Below are 23,489 nucleotides of genomic sequence, written 5' to 3'. Positions count from 1 at the left end.
ATATGTATAAGAGAAAGTTGTTCAAAATATCAATTTTTATAACATATCAAAAAATCATCGAAATCGGGAAGGACGTATTTGTTCTGCAGTTTCACTAAAAAAAAATGTAAGAAGATAACTAAATGAGGTCAAAGGATGACAATTTTTAATAATCCGGCTTCGAGCGATACAATATGTTTCTTTACTAGACGATGCTATCCGTCGAACAGGCCAAACAAGACTGACTTTTCCGGTCCAGGAAAGTCGGCTTGTCTTGACCAGTCCCCAAAATCCTTCCGTACCCCTTGGGAGTCTAACTCACAAAAATCGGCCAACATCTGGGCGGCCGTGCAATTAGGCGCTAGGTTGTTAGCGCTCCAGCTCCGTCACCGAATTTTCTAACAAAAAGAATAATAACAGCAACAAAAAATAATGATAGTACGTCTTGTGACACATGGGTTGAAAATCGCTATCCTAGTCGATAGAACGATGCGTGAAAAAAAAATTTACGCGTCGGATATCAGCAATTTCAATATTTTATAACTTTTTGACGATTTGGGTAAAATACGGACAAGCACGCCATTCTTTAGAGCCTCCTGAACACATCCCTCAAATTTCTTTGCAATCTGTTCAGCAGGAACGAATAATGGTGTGTTCTACGTTCTAGCCATTTTTCTAGGGCGAACTTACAACTATGTATGTACTTACTTACTCACAGCACAGCCGACTCTAGTACTAGCCATGCTGAACAACGTGGCAACACCGCTCACGTGACAATCGGGAGTCCTATTTTCAAAAACAGAGTCCTGTGCTCGGAATTGTAATTAACGTCTTTTTTAATTAAAAGCTGTAGTAATATACACTATTTTGTGTTAATTATGTATAAACAATATATAAACGTTGCAACTATGACAAATAGAAGTGATGTATATATTTTGTGTACTCTCAAAGTAGTTTGGTGTTGTGAAGCATGATATTTGAAATATTTACAGTGGTTTCAAGAAAATTTAGGTATGAAGCAAAATGAAACCATCTTTGGATCAAATTGAAACATTTAAGAATTGATGAACGTGTATATAAGTTAACAAAAACCTTGAAACAAGCGAAATTATTGGAACGAAACCAAAGAGGTTATGTAAAGTCCAAAGAGTAGTCGGGAGTCTGACGACGTTGATTGGCTGAGAGTCTGGGAGTCCGGGAGGCAGATAGAGTAGGGTAGGTGTTGATATATTCAGACCGGACTCTCGCGGTGTTGCCATTTTTACTTCAGCACGGCTAGTACTCACAGCTAACTCTAGTAAGTACTAGCCACGCTGAAGTAAAAATGGCAACACCGCGGGAGTCCGGTCTGAATATATTGTTACGTGTCCGAATTACGTGTCCGCAGGTATGACAATCCGTGGAGCGCGGAGGCGCTCCGCTCGCAAGGCGCGGAAATGAAAATAATAAACAATTATTATTCTTTACTGAGCTTTAATATTTTAAACCTTTCAAATGGCTGACTTGAAACTTTGAATTTACAATACGTTTAAATTGCAGCGTGAGAACGATTTCGTAAAGTGAGCGACAAAATCATTCTGACGGTTCAGCGCTTGGCGGAGATCTTCGCGCGTCGTCGATAGATGCCCCTTCCTTGATGGATCCTGGATCCTCCCTCAGGATCATCCCTCGTCCCATGGTGGAGGAGTCCACTCCGTCCTGCGTAGGCCCCTTCACCCTCGGGCGCGTGGAAGTGGAGGCGCTCCGCCAAGGCGCTAGAACGTTGCAGCGCACATGTACTACGAGAAAGCGTGGGACCCAGAGAAATTAGGAAACGACAAGACCTTGTACTTGCCAAAGCAACTCTCGAGGAAATTTACGACCCTCTTAGAGTGCATGAAAAGACAGGATATCGAAAAAGACTTTGTAGCTTTTAAGGACGGTTCGTGACTTGATCGAAAACAACGAATTGGCTATGGTCTATCATAAATTAGTCTTTTAGGAATTTTCGAAGTGAAACTATTCCATTCTCTGAACTTCCGGCCTTCTCTCAGCTCGATCACCCACGTCGAGGGGTTTACAATTTAATCCTTGTCTATTTATATAAGTGTACGCACAGATGATCTTTGAATTTCGCTTTTAATTTATGACTATCGATACAAAAGGTCCTCGAAGAACATTCAAGACATATCGATACAATAGACTATCGATAAATATTCCCATGGCAGTGTCGCCACACCACTCTAAACATATTCACGTGATAACGTTTCACGTAACACCTACCCTACTCTATGTGCCTCCCGGACACCCAGCCAATTAACGTCGTCAGACTCCCGGCTACTCTCTGGTCTTCACATAACCTCCTTGGTTTCGTTCCAATAATTTCACTTGTTTCAAGGTTTTTATTAACTTATATACACGTTTATCAATTCTTAAATGTTTCAATTTGATCCAAAGATGGTTTCATTTTGCTTCATACCTAAATTTTCTTGAAACCACTGTAAATATCTCAAATATCATGCTTCATAACACCAAAGTACTTCGAGAGTACACAAAATATATATCACATTTATAACAATTTTATACTACCACGGTCGAATTATTCGGTCGACACAGGTACAATGAAATCCAGTTCAGGACCCGACAGATAGTAGAAAGAACGTTTTCCATGTCTTACAAGGGGTTTAACAACGAAGTTCTTATGTTCCACAGCAACGGTAGTTGCATGTGCTGTGTTGCATAATTTAGCCCTAATTTTCAATGACATTCTTGTAAAAGAAGGTGAAATTGAAAACCAAAATGAAGATGGAGAAGAATTATTAGGAATCGTGGAAAATGTTAATGGCATTGATGGATTTGCTACACGTGAAGCACTCATTGTCCTATCTTTCATTGAGTAATTGTGTCAAACGAAATATAATAAGGGGTTTTTTATGCCGCAAGGCTTTTTCCCCTTATTGTGTCTATCGAGCCAATAAATAATCATTATTCTTTCGGCTCAAATTGGTTCAATTTATTGATTAAAATACTCTCATCCACAGTCATATCACAACCTATACCTTCAACCACAGGATTTTTGCAATATCTTTTATACATATATACATATACTGCTGATTTATTAATGATCTTCAATAATCGATAAGTTTGCTACAACTACTTTTAATTCATTTTTAATGATTTAGAATTCTCAGTTTTATTATAAATATTTAAAAATTTAATTTTATATTTAATATTGTTTAGGATTCATAATCAATACAAAGAATTACATTAAAATTTTTTTTTAAAATAATTTCAGTCGTAAGTTTAATTTTGTGTTATTTTGTGTTCGTATTTCAGAATGAAACTTTAAATATAAGATATTTTTATAACGTATGTGATAACATTAATAATAAAATTGTTACTTTTTCAATTGAATTGATTTTTTCTTAATAAATTTAGCTCTGTCTATCGCTCGCTCAATTATTTGAATTAATTCAAGCGATAGTGTTAAAATTCAATTCAAAAAACGCGGCACTAACAAATAATGCTACAGTTTCAAAAATCATTTTGATTGGTTGTTACAGTAGAGAATCGACGAAAATAGCCGAACGTCAAATAAACATTGCTTAAGCATGGACTTCACTAAGCAAAGCTTAAGCATCGCTTCCTCAACTAAATCGGTCTTATTCGCCGACTGTGAATACATAGCGACTTAAACATTGCTTATTCGAATAAGACGATCTTCGTCAAGACCGTCTTAAGTCCTTGCTTAAGTTGCGACTCTGAATACGGCCCATAGAGTCGGCTGTGAACTACTTCTAATCTAGGGACTTTTACATGTACGGACTGACTAATGCCACAAAAATTACGCCAGTAAGCACACGTGTGGACTACAAGCTCTATCTACAGTGAATAATTGGATTTTATGTTGACGGTGATGTTCGATAGGAAATAAGACGCTGACCGCGAAATGTGAAATGCATTTATTTCTAAGTAACGAGAAACGCCGTGAAAATCTTATTTTACGTGTATCACGGTATTTAAGATAACAATGAGCTGGGAAATTAGCTGTGCCGATATGTGTCGTGCATGCATGAAAGTTGACGGCGTTCTTCTTCCGATGTACGATGACGACACGATTAGACAGAAAAATTTACCTGACAAACTTGCTGAACTTGCTTCTATACAAGTTAGTAAGAAAAACATATTTGTTATGCGTTTTTGATTGTTTAATGAATTGACCAATTACTCATTGCAATTAATTCTTCATCATTGTTGCAATATTACAACATAACCTCAAAATATTTTTGGAGATTCATTTGATAGATGTAATTTCTATATCTTATTTTGTAGAGATTTTTTTCATGTTTAATTACGATCAAATAATATTTATTGTAGTTGAAGTGAAAGTTTAAGAAACTTAAACTTCCTAATTATCTACATAGATTATGCGTATTATATGTATACAGTGCTACATCGGTATACGACCTTAATCCATTTCTGATGTTTGGACTGATACCGAATAGGACGTATACAAAACCAACCTTTCCCATAAGAAGTAATCTATAAATGATTAATCCGTTCTTAAGTAAAAAAAACTCCCATTGATATTATATCTACATTAATGGGGTTACAAAATAATTTAAACACTGTTTATGTCATGAACAGCATTTGAATGATTTCCTAGAAGTTTATAAAAAATATTCACTAGTTTATTTAACATAATTTATTTGTAAAATATAAATGTAACTTAATGATAAATTCTAAATTAACAAACCAAATGGAATAAATTTTATTGCCTTCTGTTTTGCGGTTATAGTTTGTTATATGATATTCTTACTTGTATGATAAGTTAGTCCAAATATAATTGATTATTAATTTAATTTATCCTCTGATATAATTATTTAAAAATGACGCAAAATTCACACAAAAAATTTATGTTGTATACAGAGTAAAATTTGTCACGTTCAAACAGGACTTATTCCAAATTGGATGTATTCCAAAGCAGACGTATACCGAGGTACCACTGTATTTTAATTAGTTACATAGTGTATTAGGAAATTATAAGCCATTAAAAGACATTATGAAAAGCTACTTTGCAATTATATACATCAAGTTAATTTAATTTTAGTCTAATTCAATATAATTAGAAAAGTATCTATAATACTTAATAGCAGATATGCCTTTGAAAGATTGTTATCCAACTATATGTTATAAATAAATTTACAATATTGCAACAAACTGCAAACTATCTTAGGAGTAACTAAGTTGAACGCTGTTACATAGGATATAATAAGATTTTTAATTCTTAATTGAAACTTGTTTTAATTTCAGTATCATATAATTTAAAATATTGTCTCAGATTTTAATGTATTAAAACGCTTTTCCTTTTTTACAGATTGATAGATTTGATGGCTTACCAAACATGCTTTGTGCAAAATGTGCTTATCGCACTGATGCATTTTACGATTTTAAGCTACAAGTTCAAGCTACTGAAAGAAAACTTCGTAAGATGTTTGAAACACAAATTCGTTGTGTTGTGAAGGTAAGCATTTTATATTTTGCTATTAATGTAACTAAATTACTTTGTTTTCTTTAATACTAATAACACAAAATGATAACAAGTGTGGGAAATGCATTTATTTTATTTTACTTAATCATTTCTTTTTTTTTCAATGATTGAAAAGATTGTGAAAGTATTTATGAATTATAAAATTCCAAAGAAATAGTTTACCGTGTTACATTGTTTTAATTAAAGTAATTTTGTCTTTTAATTTCACATAATTTACTTGCAATGTTTGAATAATTTATATTTATCAGTAAATTTCTTGTAAGATGGTACACAATTGTACTAATACAATTTAATGTTTTCATTACAGTTAACAGTTTCCATTAGAAATTCCTTTTTAACTACTGGCAATCATTTCAATTATTATTTGATTTTATAAGTTATAATAATACGTTTCAGCCATGTTTCTTACAGTAATTTTTGTTAGTGATTTTAAAAAAACTGAGAGCAAGGTTAAAAGGTGAAAACATAAATTCCTTGGTCTTATCTTTTTATCAGAGAACAAATCTAAAAAGTCGAGTGGATAAGTCTATCATATCATTTTAATACATATATTGTTATATGTTATTCATTTTGTTTAGTATTATTAAACAAAACTTTTCTGTTTATTTTGCATAAGCATTTTATTATGATTTTATTATTTCCATACGTTAGTTTTCTGAACTTTCACCTCGTTATTTATTATATGCAGAAAATGGTATAATAGCAGTATATAGTAAAATGTAATTTTTCCATATAGAAACATATTAAATTGCTTACATTTTCTTTTAGTAATTAATACCTATACTAATACCCACTATTTTATATTAACAACATGGTATTTCACTAGTTGTAACTGATAATACGTAAAATAGAAATTGTAAAGTAACTTATATACTGTCAAAATAATACTGATGATGAAGTTTCTTAAAAACAACAATATTTCACAATTTACAAGAGTATTGATATCAGTATAATAAATTATTTATATTGCATAATAGAATGAAAGTGGTAGGTTAAATTGGCTTAAATAGCAGTGATAATTTCAGTTGCTAGTTTTTAATTATAGAATTTAATATTTTCAGTTTTAATATTATTAAGAAATCAGATTTAATATTTGCCACAGAATTGCAACTTTTGTTTATTTCATTTCCTTCACAAACATGGTAATACTATCAAATATGTAAAATTGATGTTTCAGCTACTATGTTAATAACAAAACCACTTGTTTGCTTTGACTGCAATTTGAATACATAAAAAATTTCTACAATTACCTATAAAAAAGTATTATGCTATAAAAGTAACCTAATAAAATTTTGTTTACATATTAAATTTATGTTAACCCTTTTTTAAAAATGAAATTGCAGCAGGTTACTTGTTCAAATAATGTACAAATTACTCCTCCTCAAGAACAAAAGTAAAAATGGTAATAACAAAAATTAACGAAGCATTTATGCTTATGATAAATGATTTCAGTGGAAGATATGATATTAAATACTAGGAGTCAAATCTACATTACTAATTGTGTCTCTTTACATTATAATTCTTATAGTAGGTCATTAAGTATGGAATGTCCGATTACCTAAAGTACCAAGTTCGACACTTGATATCTCTATTGTTTCACTTTGATCGTTCTTTGTTTTTTTTTTTTTTTTTTTTCTACGTTTCGGTTTATGATTATCTGTCGAACTGCTTTTTGCAGATTACATTCTGTAAACCATGAATAAGTGAAAAATTCGTGTTATTTTCGAATATGAATTCCGCCGTGGAATTAATGCAGCGTAAACAGCTCGAAGTGTCAACGAAGTGTTTGGCAAAGATGTGGCTAATGAACGCACAGTACATCGATGGTTTGAGAAATTCCGATCTGGCGATTTTGATCTTCAAAATGAACCACGCGGGTGATCTGAGGCAGTGGAAGCGAATACATCTCAAACTACGCGTGAAATAGCAGCAAAGTTTGGTGTTAGTATTCCAACAATATTAAACCACTTGAAACAAATCGATAAGGTTAAGCGCTGAAGAAAATTGGACATTTCATACTTAATCACCTACTAGAATACTTTTTTGTTGCGTTATACTTTTTTATGTAGGCTATAGTTTCTCTTATTGATTCAATTCTACAATTTAATTGTGCGCTTGTGTTTCCTCATTTCCACAAACTTTCATGACACTGTGCATACTTAAACATTGTTTGGAAGCATTAATATCGTTTCGAATTGGTTCGTATTGCCTTTCAGGAAGAAGCAATGGGCAACGATTTCGAACAAGATTGCGCGGAACAGTCAAACGAATCACTGGTGGTAAAATTGTTAGATGATAAGCATAAAGACGTTAAGGAAGCGTGTAATACAGTCGATTCGGATGAATTTTTAGTCGAAGAAATTAGCGCGGGTGTTAAGGACGAACAGGCATTAGAGCTGGACGTGGTTCAACTGGTAGAAGAAAATGCAGAATTTAATAAAACTGAAATGTCTGAACTAAGAGGCATCATAATTTCAAAGTTGTCGGGGGCGGAAGTGGATCAAGATAAGAGATTAAATAACGAAATACCCGAGGAGATTTCGAAAATCTTAGAGTCCCAACAATTAGATTATACGATAATGTATATACCTGAGGAAGAGGTATCTTTAGAGCACATTAGTGCCGAGAATGTGCTTTCTTGCGATTCCACCATCAAATTAGATGATAATAAAAAGGTTATCGAGTCGGAGTGTAACGGCGATAGTTTACACGAATCGACGAACAACGAAGAGTTTCTCATAACCGTGTGCGACGATAAAATTGAGGGTAGGCAAGCGAATCACGAGGTTGAAGTGACCTGGAAATCTACGATTCCGGAAGAAAGAGTAAACGGTAGAAACGCGCAAAAAGTTTCGCTGGACTTGAACCAGCAACAAGCGGAAGGGAGCGGTGAGTCGGACTCGGATTACTTCGTTGACCCAAAAGACAATATATTGGGTAGCTTAAACGACACGATCACGAGAATAAAAGAGATCAAGCTGGAGGACGATATGATACAGTATCAATGCACGTTGTGTTTGCAAAATTATGATAAGTTGACTGGCGTTTTGTTGCATACCATAGACAACCACGTGCCAAGCAGTGGGCCATTTTTTTGCGTGGTATGTGAAAAGGACTGCGAAAGTCATCGCGACCTGCGGGCGCACGTGAAGACACACACCGGTCAGTTTCCCTATTCCTGCTTCATATGCAACAAAGCGTATACTATGAAGAGGTATCTGAAGCGACACATGGTGTGCCACACAAACTTCCTTAGGCACCGGTGTCCAAAGTGTGGTTCCAGGTTCAAGGTGAAGTCGGAGCTGGAGTCCCACATCGCCACCCATATACGAGGAGCGCCATATGCTTGTAGCCAATGTCCCCGTCTATTCAATCACAAAGGTAACTACAAGCGGCATTTGATCTCGCATCTGGACCCGCAGGGTCTTCATTTGCCTAAGTATCCCTGCAAAGTGTGTGGGAAGAGGTTTCTTAATAATCGCACATTGGAGACTCACATGCGTGTCCACACGGGCGAAAAACCGTTCAAGTGTGACGTATGCGGCAGGTCCTTCTCGCAGCAAGGGAACCTATTGAATCACGTAAGAATTCATTCGAATCCGCGAAGCTATACGTGCGAAGTTTGCGGAAAGCGCTTCAATCAGAGGGCTACCCTGAGGGACCATAGCCTGTTACACACTGGAGAGAAACCGTACGTTTGTAATGTATGTGGAATAGCTTTTACGTTCAGCGCTGCATTGAGGCGTCACATGTGGACTCATACCGGCGGGAAACCGTTCGCCTGTGAAACTTGTAGCGCTCGTTTCGTCGGCAAATACGATTTGCGACGACACATGAGGATACACACTGATAAACCCAGGGCGAAACGAAGGAAAACAACGATCAAATCGAACGACGTCCAACAAGAGGTTAAAGAAGAAAGTATTCCAGTTTCTGAACATCCTGATACAGAGACTATTCTAATCGAACAAGTCCTCCTTACTCAGGATGTCACGCAAGTTGTACAGCAGCAGGAATCTGAAAAAGAAAACGTCGATGCGCTTTTTAATCTAATACAATACGGTTAACCACTGCATAAACTGTTTTCTTTGTACATCTTTTTGAAGAATAGGATATACAGCTTGTCGTGTACTTATAGTCGAATGATTCTCCTCCTTTATAATTTTATTCTCATTTGTTTCGCCCTTTTTATTATTAGTTTTCTTTTTTTAATGAAAATATTATATTAATGTATTTTCAAATAATACTGTATATTTTTATCGTATGAGTGTGCGTGTGTGTGTGTGTGTGTGTGTGCAGTGAAAGATGTGTAAATTTTAAGTATAACACTGTCAGGTAACGGGTGTCAGGCTGGAGTAAGGAAAAATGAACTTCGATAGCAGTTGAGTAACTACATGTCAGCACGACTTCGTTTGTATTAGGAACGTTTTCCAAAATCTAGGTGCTCATTATCACTTATCTTTCAAAACTTAATCAAGAACATTTTAGAATCTGATTATTGATCATGGATCGTAAGCACTCATAATCAAAATAAGATTTATGATCAATTATTGCAGGTATGACTAAACTGTAGCTTGCGAGCCACTTTTAACTACTATCCCTACTTTCTCACTCCACTGAACCATAGGGAAATGCTCCTTACCATAGCTACTACTTGTATATGTTACAGTTAAAGTATAAAATCCAGTTAATGTATACATCCACTAGTTAATATATACTTCTACGTGAATTCTTAGACAAAGTATGAATTGAATAATAAAATGCACACTATACCTAGTTAAAGTATTCAATTCCTAGATAATGTATACATTAAAGGCGCGGCGAGGCATTAGTTACAGCGTGAATGTGGTTTAATATTTTTCCATGTGACAGCTAGGTATACAAATATTTATAAACATCATTTTAATCTCAAAGTATCAAAATTACGCATATGTTTAAACAAAGAACAAAATTTACTACTTTTAAATTAATTGATTTATAAATTAATGATTTATTATTTATTATTGATTTACTTATGTCCCTATATTTTTTGAATAAAAATAAGAAAAAATACAACTATAAACATAATTTATTACAGGAAATGAAGGTTTACAAAAAAATTATTTATTGCAACATTGCATACTAGTGTTACGTTCCACCTTATGGGTGGTTATTTTACTGTTAATACGTTCTACGGGTTTTGCCGATTAAAACGCTAAGGCGCACCTTGACCTTCCTTGCGGGTAGTATAGGATACAGGATTGGCATTTAGTAATCGTAATACACATACAGGGTGTCTCACTTAAACGGATACAGAGCTCTTATTCCGTAACTATTAATGATACAAAAAATTGTTGATATGGAAATTGCATGGGAAAAGGGGGTCTATGTTTTGGCCGAAGTGAAAAATCTTTTGCATTATTAGTTTAAGAGATATGATGGTCAAGTTTAATTTTTTAAATGGAACCACATATTTTTTTTCAGATCATGTAATAGTGCTTCTCAAGACGAATTCATTAAGCTATAATGTATACACTCGATTTTAATTAGTTTTCAAGATATAACGTTTACAAATTTCCCGATTTTCAGTAGATACGTCTCGGTTTGAGTCGTAAAAGTGACCTTATAAAAGTTCCTCCGAGATTGCGACTATGGTTTCATTCCCATATTGCGACTGGGTCTGGTCCCGCGCCTATGCGTGTGTTATTCCTACGCTTATGCTTTTCTCGCTCGAGTCAGTCAAGCAGTGTAACCCGATGCCCGTCGCGGTTCTTTTGATGTGAGTTGGCGCCTTAGCAATTCGTAATATTGCAATATAATTTTCTAATTTCAACGATTTTTTGTCTGAAACTTTTTTTAACATACTTTTGAGATTCTTCCGATTAAAATGAGACCAAACACGATATAATTTACATTATATTTATTCTATCCTCAGCCATAAACACACACAGAGCAGTCTTGGGTCCGGCGACTTGACCTCCTGGGCTTTCTGCCCGCAAACACAGCAGGGTTCCATTGTGCGGGGCGGCTATTGTGTTGCGCGCCGAGAGAATCTCCCTGTATAAACAGCTACAGGCCTATGGGTTCGATGACATCTGGACTATTATATTATTTTAAGTAAAAGGCGAGCGGCGGCGATAGAGTCTTGCTGCCCAGTTATCGAATTTCGAGTCTCCTCTACCGTCATTGCAACATTTCGATTCTGACCACAGTCGCAATATGGGAATGAGATCACAGTCGCAATGCCTCGGCTACTACAAAGCTGTTATGCTATCCTTCTCTTTTACGATCCTCTTTTACTACAAAGGCGAGCCGCGGCTCGCAAAAAAGGGGAAAATAGGGGGCTTGCACAGAAGGAAGGACTCGCGGCTCGACTTCGATCGGCCGTCACACCAATTTCGCGGGGGAATGCGCAAGGAGGATCGTCTTGGGAAGGGAGGTTTCAGGGTCTATTTTCAGTTCTACACGTTACGCATTGGAGGAGAAATATGGGGGGGAATTTCGAAGGGAGGAAAAGGGCAGTCGCGAATGTGGGGTACCGGACACGGGCAGAGAGATACGCGGACGAGAAGTTGCCGTTACTAGACTCAGAATTACAATATTTAATAATCGGAAGGACTTACCCGTATATTTAATAATCGTGGGCTCGCACTCGCGTACTCACTCACACTCCCGCTTCTGTACGGTCCGCTGTCTCTATATCGCTTATCTGATTCGCTTTCTATACTCTCCATACGACGCCGTAACGCTAATTGATGGCTCGTCGCCGCAGGAAAATTTTGGGGTGGGGATGGGTTAAGGGAAATTGGGCCATCTTTCGGGTAATAAGTCGATCGATGATCGATGAGCCGGTAACGGGGATCGATGGGGCTGACGGAGGCTCGATGGTGATGGCTGCAGGCTGGTGGTTCCCGGACTCGACGACAGGTGGTTCCAGGGGGATCCTTTTTTGGCCGCTGTTTGGTTGAGCCGGTTGGACGCCTACCGGTCCATCGTTGCTCCCTTTTCGGGGAGGGCTGTGCAGCAGTTGTCGGCCTCGGGACTCTTTCCACGAAGACGGGGGTGGCAGCTTCGTGGTGTGGCTCTCCGTCGCTTCCACCGGCCCGATACTGGCGGGTAGAAGAAGGGGGAAAGGGGGTGAGGAAAATTATAATAAGTTGTAACGGAGGGCACACGTGATACCACGTTACAGCACAAATTTTGGTTCATTCATACTTACAATTTTAGTCAAGCTCTTTTATCATTTTCTCACAGCGTTTTCACACACCATTTCCATACATAAAAATTACAATTACAATTACAATTAGTAAGACTTTTCCTGGCTTCCCTTGGGGAGGGGGGGGGGGGGGGGGGGGGCAGTATTCCTCTATACACCTTTTTATTTCCAAATTTCCATCAAGCTGATTTCAAATTATTTTCCCTAATTGTACACCTTTTTACAGACCATCAGACTACCCCTCATTATCAGATCGTGTACATCCGTTTCTGGCTCAAACCCTTTCCTTCCCAAGTAATTCTCCAACAGTTCCCTTTCCCAATAAAACCTGTCACATTCCCAAACTACGTGTTCCAAACTTTCCATCCCCCTCCTACGCGGTCATGCTGGGGATTCAACTACCTTTTCTCTATATAGCAACTCCCTCAAGTTAAAATGATTAGATCTAATCCTATTCAGCCTAGTTATAAGCCTTCTTTCCACACCCTTGATCTTCAAAATCCGCGGTTTTCTTGAGCCTATGTTTGGTTTTTGGCTCGTAAAATACCTTCTCCCTTTATTTTCTCCTACTTTCCTAGCCCTGTGTATTGCTCTCTTCCACGCTCCCTTCAGGATATACCTATCTATGTCCTTCATAGCGATTCCATACTCTATACTTTCTTCTCCTTTTGCAGCCTTCCCCGTAAGGAGATCTGCCCTTTCATTCCCTTCTATCTCTACGTGGCCTGATATCTCTGCTAACCCTATCCTTCCTTTTTCGCCTTTTTCCAATTGTTTTCTGTCCTCCTTCCCTCTCTGGGCGGAGGGCATTTCCATTAGTTCCTGTGCTATATCATGCACCCAAGGATTGTCACTTCTCTATTTCCCAGGTTCTGGATTTTAAGGCTATACGGACCCTTTTCTTCGGTAAGAGTTCTTTGGCCTGTCTAATTGTCATCAGGATGGCAAAAGCTACCGCTGAGAAGACCGAGGTGACCCTGTGGACGGACCAGTTCTAATCGCTAGACCCGCGTAACCAAGATTCTCTTGGTTCTACATCCCTCTGTGTACATTTCCACCAACTGGTCCCATTCTTCCCCCGTACACAATTTTTCCTTTGTTTTCCCCATCAACGTCCTATAGTTTAAGACCATCCTTTTCCTACCCATTTCCCATTCAATTCCTAACCGTCCACTATGCAGAAAACTTCCCATCTCTAACCATTCCTCTCTACCCAGCCAACCTCTTCGACCTCTTCTACTCCAGTCCTCCGCCCTCAGCCATGCTTTTGACCATGGTTCCATGTTTTTCAGCAAGTCCTTATTTCTAACTACTAAGGACCTTGTGAGGGTCTCCAACACCAGACCCGTCTCTTTTACTCTGTGTTTAGTTATAAATTTTTCCAATAAAGACTCGACCCTTGTCTCAAAGTCCATTATTCCCGCCTCTACATTCATCACATTAATCGGGGTCGAAATCCTGTATTCCATCGCAATCCTAATACCTGAATTGTGTAATTTCTGTAGTTTCTCCCTTCCTTTTTTGTTCTCCCAAAAAAAGAAGTATATCCCATACTCCAGAACTGATCTAATCAGGCCATCCCCTCCCAATATCCGACGAATAAATGTTGTATAGAAGGAGGCTCAGGACCGACCCCTGTGGTAGTTACCTTGTAATTCTACCTTTCTTATTAGAATCAAAGTTAAATTGTTGAACACTCAAAATGTCGGTAATACAATATCGCCGGTTTCAATACCACTCTTTCTTTTATCATCTTTTCCAACAATTTTCCCAAGCAATTAATCATTGAAATCAGTCTCACTGCTTTTTTCCCTGGCTTATCCAGGAACTTGATCATCACCTTCTTCCATTTCCTAGGGATTTTTCCCTTATCCCAAATGTCGTTATATAAATCCAAAATCAGTATCTTCATATCCTCATGCAGTCTGTTTAGGATGCCATATGATATATCATCCTCTCCGGGGGCCTAGGTTGCTTTTACATCCTACAGGGCTCTGTTCAGTCCCTGAGGCTAAAAGGATTCCCGCTCCCCTCCTCCTCCCCCTGCCCTGGTTCTCTTTTTCCCAGTACTCTTCTTGTCCTTCGTTCGCATTTTCCCCTTCCATTTGCTCATCTTCTTCTAATATCTTTGTAATTTCCTGTTCTTCCAAATCTTTTGGTCATTCCATTTCTGATCTGTCTCACCTTTGCCTACGCCTCTTTTAAGCTAGTATGATAGTTAATTGAACCTACAAATTCCTTCCAGGTTCTTTTCCTGTTAATCGGCTTCTTCATTTCCTTTTCTACTTCCTTCAAAAGCTCCCATTTCTCCTGACAGGGTCTTCTGATGAAGCTCCTGCCTTGTTTTATGTTTCAAGGTGCTATATTCTTCGTCCCACCAAACCTGTCTATTTACTTTTCGACCCATTCCCGTGTCTAGGGCCCTATCAGGTCCTCGGCCTTTTCTGGAGGCGGGTAGCCTTCCTGCTCCCCTGAGTGCCTTCTCTATTGCTTCCGTTATCAATACGCACCTATCTTCCAAGTCATAATTCTTCCACCCTCTAGCCAGCCAAGTCTGCCTAATTCCCTTTGCTTCCTTCCTAATTATACCACTAAATTTTACCCAGTCTATTTTATTTTCCTTAAACTTCCTTGTACTTTTCCCCACTAACTCCGTCACATATAATCCCCTCCCCCCAAAGGATAGGAATATGATCTGGTGATCTGACCCCATAGTTTCCTCTTCCTGAGTTGTCTTTCCCATTTCCATTAGCCTTTGCGTCCCGATAAACAAATCCAGATTCGAAAGGGGATGGGACCCTGACCCCACCCTTAACGTTGTGTATCTATTCATGACAAACATATTCGCATCCCTAACCATCTCTTCCAGGAATTTTCACTTTCTATTTTCCGATTTACAGTTCCATAATCTGCTTCTTGGATTGAAATCTCCCATTAATAGGGTGTGCACCCCATTTCTAACATTGGCAGACAGATCTGACCAATCTCTCCTGTGCCATATCCCACCCGGTCTCCTATAAATTACCAAAATATCTATCGGCTTACCTTCCCATCTTACCGTAATCCCAATCACTACCCTGTCCTCTTCCTCCCATTTTAAATCGTTTCTTAAAGTAAAGTCAATATTATCCTTAATCACGATCGCGAACCCCCACCATACTTCTTCTAGGATCCGACCTTATAATCCTATATCCTGGAATATTTATCCTATCACTTGTCTTCAGCCATGTTTCCGTTATTCCCATGATTGGAAATTTAGTTATATTTTCTTTTACCTCCCCCATTTTCCCCCACATACTGCCGGCGTTCCAGGTTCCTATCTTATTCTTACCTTCTACATTGTTTATCGCCATTTTTGCAAACATACATTTCACTTCTTACCGACCTTATCTATACGGTATGTTAGAGAAATTCTGTCCCCGTCCTTCTCCCCTCTCTTCTCTTCTCTTCTCTACTCCCCATGCAAAGAGAAAATATACAGATCACCTAGAATAATATTTTTATTATAAACTTGAAAAAGAAGGACGGAAACCCCCCTTCTTTAATGCCGAGAGCATGGCATGCTATGCTATAGAAGGCACTCTGTGGGTCGTCCAGAGTAACCAGGAAGTCACATGTGATGAGGTTGTAAAGATAGTGTACTCAAAATGCCTCTGTTAAGGAGGAAAGTTTTGGATCGTTTTGGAGAAACCAAAACTCCTGGTAAGCACCCAACTGAGGAGAATTAAGGCAAGAAATTGGTACATTCAGATCTGGCGCTGAAATACAACATAAGTTATCAACTCCTTGATATGATGACCTCGGTAGAGATTTAATTGAGGCAATTGTCTCTTTTTCAGAAAGAGCACAAGTCGGCTTTATTTATTTGTGTTAAATGCCCATAATGCTGATTGAGGCTTTCTTCAAACTTCTCTGTAGCCACCTGAGTTCTAACAAGGGGAAGCCGGGACATCTGGGACACGGATTTTGATGGGGTTTACATATGTAGTGTCGGTGTAGTACGACAACATATGTTTCAATGTTGGGTCCAACACTCAATCGTTTTCAAAATACTAATGACAAAAGGTACCGATGCGTTGAGGAACAAGTACGTTAAGCTTTGCTACCGTAATAGAAAGTAGCGATGCTGGTAACGTAATCGTTACGAGCCTGACTCGTAATCGAACGTCTGCAGTTCGATTCCGGATGAAGTCGAATTTTTCTTTTTTATTTTATCTTTTACATTCCAATATGTGACAATTATCATAATAACACATAAAACAATAAAATTCACGGCACCATGCAAATCTAATAAAGCATGCTAGATCGCACTTACATTTTTTTGTTTTAATTTCTCGTAGAAATTGCAATTGTTTAACATTTAAAGGAACTTTTCTATTCTGTGTCAATTTACTTCATTAATTTACAAAATGTGTTTGGTACTCGTTTTTTTTATCAGCCCATCGCCGGGTAATTTGATGCAACGTTGAAAGAGATGAGATTGACTCATTCTCCTGTCTCTGATATCGAATTTACCGGGTGTTATCTGCGTTTATTTAATAAACAGAAGGAAGCGATACAATATTTTGTTCAAGATACCTTGTTCATTTCGAGAGTCAGTTCTGGTTCATGCGTTGTCGAGTATCGAGAAATTAAAACAAAAAAATGTAAGTGCGATCAAGCATGCTTTATTAGATGTGTATGGTGCCGTGAATTTGATTGTTTTATGTGTTTTTATGATAATTGTCACATATTGGAATATGAAAAATAAAAAAATAAAAAAATTCGACTTCATCCGGAATCGAACTGCAGACGTTTGATTACGAGTCAGTGCCGTTACCAGCATCGCTACCTTCTATTACGGTAGCAAAGCTTAACGTACTTGTTCTTCAACGCATCGGTATCTTTTTTCATTAATATTTTGAAAACGATTGAGTGTTGGACCCAACATTGAAACATATATTGTCATACTACATCTACACAACAGCATATGTAAGCCCCATCAAAATCCGTGTCCCAGATGTCCCGACCTCCCCTTGTAAGATGGATTGGTTGATTTTGTATTTGAAGCCAAACCTGTATTGCTCTTATCACAGTAGGAAGGTCATCATCCTGAGTTACGACATATGCTGAAGAAATGACTCCTTTGAGGTCATCACACCTGTTGGTCAACACATAAGAGGTAAGAGGTGTATGAGGTTCGCCGTGTAGCTCCTTTTAGGGTGCATACGGTTTTCAGGTGATTACACCTCCGTATGCGGTCTAGTAAAATTTCGTAAGGGTTCTTCTCCGAACCTTCTAGCATATCTATAAATGCAGTGTAAATGTTGGTGAAAAATGAGGTATTAAAGATAGCATGGTAAAAAATAAGAGCCAAATTAACAAAGGAGACAGAGATGGTCTCATCCAAAGCCCTATCTTCCAACGGGGTGATACGATCTGTCACTTGACAGTTGTGGATCCAAAGTATACATTTCCTAGCCATTATAACTGCGTAAGGTGTCTCGGCATGTATTTGTGAAGGCAAGGGGTACTTCTCTTTTAGATCTTTCTGGTGTAGTTCAGTGAGACGATTCTGCAAGAGTACACCCTTGTAACTGATCCTCGTCCTTGCACAGGGTGTATAAAAATTATATGCCACGACCACCATAGCGGGATTCTACACCTCTGAATTGGTGATTTCTTTAAAAAATGGACTGCAAAATTGACCTTGACCTTGATTTTCAAGGTCAAATTTTTTTATTGCCCTGTCGTGTAGTGCCCGTCGAGAGAAACAAAGGTCTCAAAGGAACCATGGGTCCGAAGTCAACTGTTCTCTTAAAAAGCGATGTTAAAGTTTCGATGATTTTTAAACACTATATTTGTAATGTTCTTATAACTTCACCATTACGTATAGAATAAATAGTGTGGTATTAACGGAGCAACAGGAAATTAAAGGTTTGCTAGAGAAATATATCACTCTTTAGTGAGGAATAATTCTCCTTTGACACCACTCGACTTCTTTTGTTGGAGAGCCCTAGAAAAAATCTTATGAAAAATGACCATTAGATTATTTTTTCATACTATGTCTATATTTTAGGCCTTCGATATTATATTTTTGACACATACTTTATTTCTTCGGCTTCTGTTTCTTCGACGAATCCATAAAACAGCACCGTTTTGACGTATTAGTCTCAACAGTCATGCTTGTGCTCCAACCTCGATGTGGCCACCATTTTGGTCCAGGCAGTGTCTCAGTCTTATTTCTATATTTCTTCTTATTTTTTGGCTAATGCTCGAAATTGATCGAAGGCGTTGAGAAGCTTGTTCAATTCTATGTTTTAATTGTTCCACAGTTCAAAGCTCCTGGCTTGAAAGGTGTTACGTCCCGTCTTGCGGGGCGTTTATTATATGCTAAATACAATATACGGGTTCTGCCGCTTAAAGCGCTAAGGCGCACCTTGACCTACCTTTCAAAGATAAGGGGTATAGGATGGGAGACCGGTGATCAAAATACGCGATTGTGGTTATTCGAACGTGTACGTATATTTTAATTGGTTTGTATTACATACCCTTCGCTGTCTTCGGGTGTTGTCAGCAAATGCTTTCCTTGCACGCGTCGGTCACTCGCACACGAGGTCTCGCTTTACACTTAGTTCGCGGATTTGACGGAACACTAAACTCGCGGCGCGTGGCTACGACTCGACCCTGGAAGATGCAAGCGGTTGGTGGTGGTCCTGCACGGCACACGGGTGCACTCCTGGAGCTTGTCCTATTATGGGCCTGGAACCTCAGACCTCGGGGATACACTCGTGTTGAACCGTCGGCCGAGCACGTCGTTGATGATCTTCCTGGTTTCGAGTTAGCCAAAACGCGGGTCGCGAACGAGCAGAACTTCGTCTCTGCTTTACGCTATCACGGAACTGGCGTACTTGCGTTGCACCGATAATTTATACTCCCAAAAGGGGAGTAGGTCACGCCCTTTGCTTGCGAAAACCTGCAAGCAAAGGGTTTTCGCCATCGTATTCCGCGAGTTCCCTGATTTAGTGTCGCAGGCGTTGCTAAGCGAGAAAACGCTGATGTTTCGCGGATTCCAGAGCAAGACCTCTTTGGAATGGCGAAAGACGAAAATGGGTTATACCTAGGGATGTAACAAAGGTAAACGATTTGTTTTACTGCTCCCCAAAAAAAGAAGTCCAACGGTGTCAAATCTGGAGAACGAAGAAGCCACAAATGTGGAGCAGATCTGCGTCCTATCCATCGCGTTCCAAACATTTCATCCAAAAATTGTCAAACCGGTCTGCCATAATGAGGAGGAGCACCATCGTGCATGAAATAGACGGAATGATGTCTGTGTCGTGGTATAATTTTACGAAGTTTACTCAAGAAGCGAGTTCGTAGAAATCGTAGATATGTTGCACTTGTTAATGAGGTAGGCAAATAAATTGGGCCAATAATATGATTTTCAATCATTCCAGCCCATACGTTGAGGGCGAAACGTCCTTGATTGAACCTTTCAATCATTGCGTGGGGATTTCTGTAAGCCCAAATCCTCGCATTTTGTTGATTCAGAATGCTGCTACTTGAAAAACTGCTTTCATCTGTGAACAACACATTTTCTAAAAAATGTGATTTATTTTTGGTATGGTCGTAAACCCTCTTCACGGATTATTCGATGCACTGTCATATGATTGATTCCTACCCGATGAGCTATTCTTCGTAAGCCCATTAATGGATAAGAACGAGCGAGAGCAATAACCTGTTCCTCTTTACGCCAATGGATACGGGGTCGGCCTGCTCCCCGATATGTTGTAAAATGACGTAATATAATTTCTTGATTACTAAATTGTTGATCTAACCGCTGAAAGTCGCGCCGATCTGGCACTTCGGCTGCATGCACTGGTCTTCCATTATTATTCCTCGCTGCGATATTGCGATATACTTCCCGAGCAAGAGAATAATTTCCCGCTGCTTCGTCAATAGCACGCACCATGATCCGAATATTTCTGTAGCGAACCAGATGGTTAAGATATCTTAATATCAACAACACACTAAGAGACTGATCATTACTGCGGTGTTTGCGTGCAACAGTAATCCGTCTGTGTCCCTACTAGCTATTTACTTTAGAAACACATGAGAATGTAAACACACTGTAACTGTAAAATTATTCTCGAAGTTAAATCGAACTTTACATTGCAAAAAACGTACTGTTTCATGTACGTTCAATGTATGTCCACCGATTACTCTGAGATGGATGGGCAAATCGGAACGAAACCTTTTGCATCTCGTAGAGTATTTCTTCCACTTGGTCCCGCTAAAAAGGCATTTTGCATTTTTTCATTGCTAACGATTTTTTTGCATAGAACATAATGCTTGATTTACATTTTTCACCGGTTGCTCCGAGACGGTTGGACCAGTCGGATCGAAAATTTTGCATCTTGTAAAGTATATCTCCCGATTGGTTCCGCAAGAAAATTTTTGTAGTTTTTCATTCCTAACGACTTGAGTCGGTCCCAACCATTTGACGAGGGTATACATTCGGTAGAACAGCTGTTTTCATGGTCGGGTCAGTGAACTCCCTTCATTTATCGCACTTAGGTATGAATAATAGGCGAGGTATTTCCTCGTCGAATGTTCAGAATCGACACAGTGACCCAGTGACAAGTATCCGCTTTCAGCGTAGCAGGTTAATTTAGGAACGAATGACAAATAACGTGGTTAAATATACCATCAATGCCTCTGACGGAGAATCAGTGAACTATTCTTATGTCTATTTTACGTCTGATGCGTGCAAATCGTAGATTCCATTTTACGTCTTCCAGAAATGATAAATTGTGAAAAATCGAATTTCAGTGATATTGTGCTATTTCAAGGAAGCTTGGTCTGGTGTGTTATCAGTGAAAAAACGATTAAATCGTTCAATATTTGCTAAAATGTAGCCGAGCACAGCATTCGGCAGCCATGTTGTTTCCTTACAACAGCGTCTGTCTCAATCGTACAGTTTCGAAAATTCCATTTTTCTCAACGTATGGTGTTTATTAGTGTTCAAGCGGACCAGGCCGACCTATAGCGAAGTCTACCCGTGTGTGCTGTACCCGCGAAAATTTCATTTATGCAATTATCGAGACGAAAAATGGAATCTACGAAATCGAGTGTCTCTCTCACACATGGTGTATACGTGCATGCTTTCCGTGGATTGTGTAAGTGCACGCATACAGGTCATGGCACAAGGAATCTGTGCCCTTAACGACGTTCGTCACGCGATAGATTTGTGGATGTAAGAGCCTTGGCCAATAAACATAATACGTGTGACTGGAGGCAGGTCAACGTATTTGATTGGACGGCAACTTAGCTGCAACGAACAGTAGTTTAGGCACCCTAGTATGGTACATATTTTGTGAATTTTCTAAAAAAGTAATGGATTTCATGCAAAACCAGCCAAGTATTGAGTTATATATACTTTTCAAAATATTTATACTTGTGTAACATCCCGCAGGAAGAAGAATAAATAAAAAGCCACCATTATTAAAATATATATTTATTTTTTTTTTTTTTTTTAGTTTTTATACAATCAAAGTTATAACACTTCGTTTTTTTATTATTATTGTATTAACACAATTCAGATTGACAATTATATTCATATTTAACAAATAGGAAAAGTATGTTGTATTTAATTATATTTATACTTAACAAAATTTATACTCAAAAATATACATCGATAATTACCGCGTCGATAATTCTACCGCGTCGATAAAAGATCGACGTAGGACACATAGATAGAGGTTATTGTCAATAATTGAGCCTCGTGGGGTTGGGAACCCGCTCTGCCGTTCCGAAGCTTTCGCTTATACCGGCGGTGTTAAATGGCGCGTAGCGCTATGAGTATCTACCACCCAACTCAACCTCCTCACCAAGGGGAGACGGACCGGATCAATCCCGCTCATGGCAAGCCAATCATCGCACGGGGCGAAGACCCAACACCAGATTCTTCGTCGGCGTGTAAGGAGTTTTATTCTAGGACGCTCTGACTTTTATCAAGCTTACCTGCGTGGTCTCAGCTCATCCCACCAGGCGCTTAACGTCCACAGCCAGAGCCTCGTTTGCCACCGGTAAACCGGTGCCCGGGCCACAGCACGAGGAGGAGAGTTTGGCACATGTCACCGCAGGGGCTGTTCTGCAAGGCCCCGTACGGCATCTTTGTGGCCCACACATAGATAGAGATAGGAATAACACGTAGAAAGAGATAGGAATAGAGCGCAGAATAAAGAAAGATAGCACTACGCATAGACAGAGACAGCGATACGCGCGGAGTCACGTACACTCCGGTCAAAGTCCAAACACTTCCGGTATCGAAAACGCGTATAGAAAAAACTGCTACGTAAGCAAATCTCGGGTATAAATACGAGCGTGCCGCGAGGAGCTATTTCACTTCGATTCTGATCGTAGTCCGACACGGATCTATGATACGATTACTACATAGGTTTCCAGTAGCTTAGATTCTTTTGTCGGCAAGGCGGCAAAGGTTCCGCGTCAGACCCGGAGCGCTCGACCACCGGTTCGCAGCGGTTCTCATATGTGTCAGGTTCGCTACCAAGCTTAACGAGCGAGCGAAAGCCGAAGCTCCTTGGATGCGGCCTGTTAGTACACTGGCTCTAGAGCGACGATACCGTCCTGCAGTGTTCGCAACCAAGCTTAACGAGCGAGCGAAAGCAGAAGCTCCTTGGATGCGGCCTATCAGTGACGGCTAAGTTGCTCAGAAATCGTACTGCGGCCGAACGGGTTAGCTCCTACAGTGTCGGAACGGATCCACGCCAATTTCCCGACAAT

The 23,489-nt window shown here is 38.9% G+C and overlaps 1 protein-coding gene across 3 annotated transcripts; it reads left to right on the top strand.

The window, feature by feature from the left end:
* The first annotated feature begins 3,662 nt into the window (after positions 1-3,662).
* LOC117609656 (uncharacterized) lies at positions 3,663-12,820 on the top strand. Of its 3 annotated transcripts, XM_034336264.2 has the most exons (4): positions 4,416-4,495; positions 4,888-4,957; positions 5,336-5,482; positions 7,726-12,820. In XM_034336264.2, the coding sequence occupies exons 3-4, from the start codon at positions 5,363-5,365 to the stop codon at positions 9,574-9,576; spliced, it is 1,971 nt and encodes a 656-aa protein (XP_034192155.1). In that variant the 5' UTR covers positions 4,416-4,495; positions 4,888-4,957; positions 5,336-5,362; the 3' UTR covers positions 9,577-12,820. The 3 variants fall into 3 exon arrangements, with proteins under 3 accessions (XP_034192154.1, XP_034192155.1, XP_076545057.1); XM_034336263.2 differs by lacking the exons at positions 4,416-4,495; positions 4,888-4,957 and adding an exon at positions 3,663-4,126; XM_076688942.1 differs by lacking the exon at positions 4,416-4,495 and having other exon boundaries at positions 4,833-4,957.
* The last annotated feature ends 10,669 nt before the right edge of the window (positions 12,821-23,489 follow it).

This window comes from Osmia lignaria, chromosome 7 (genome assembly GCF_051020975.1).
Source record: "Osmia lignaria lignaria isolate PbOS001 chromosome 7, iyOsmLign1, whole genome shotgun sequence".
Classification (NCBI taxonomy): domain Eukaryota; kingdom Metazoa; phylum Arthropoda; class Insecta; order Hymenoptera; family Megachilidae; genus Osmia; species Osmia lignaria.
Note: the sequence above shows the minus strand (reverse complement) of the source record. Positions and strands in the feature narration are given on the sequence as shown.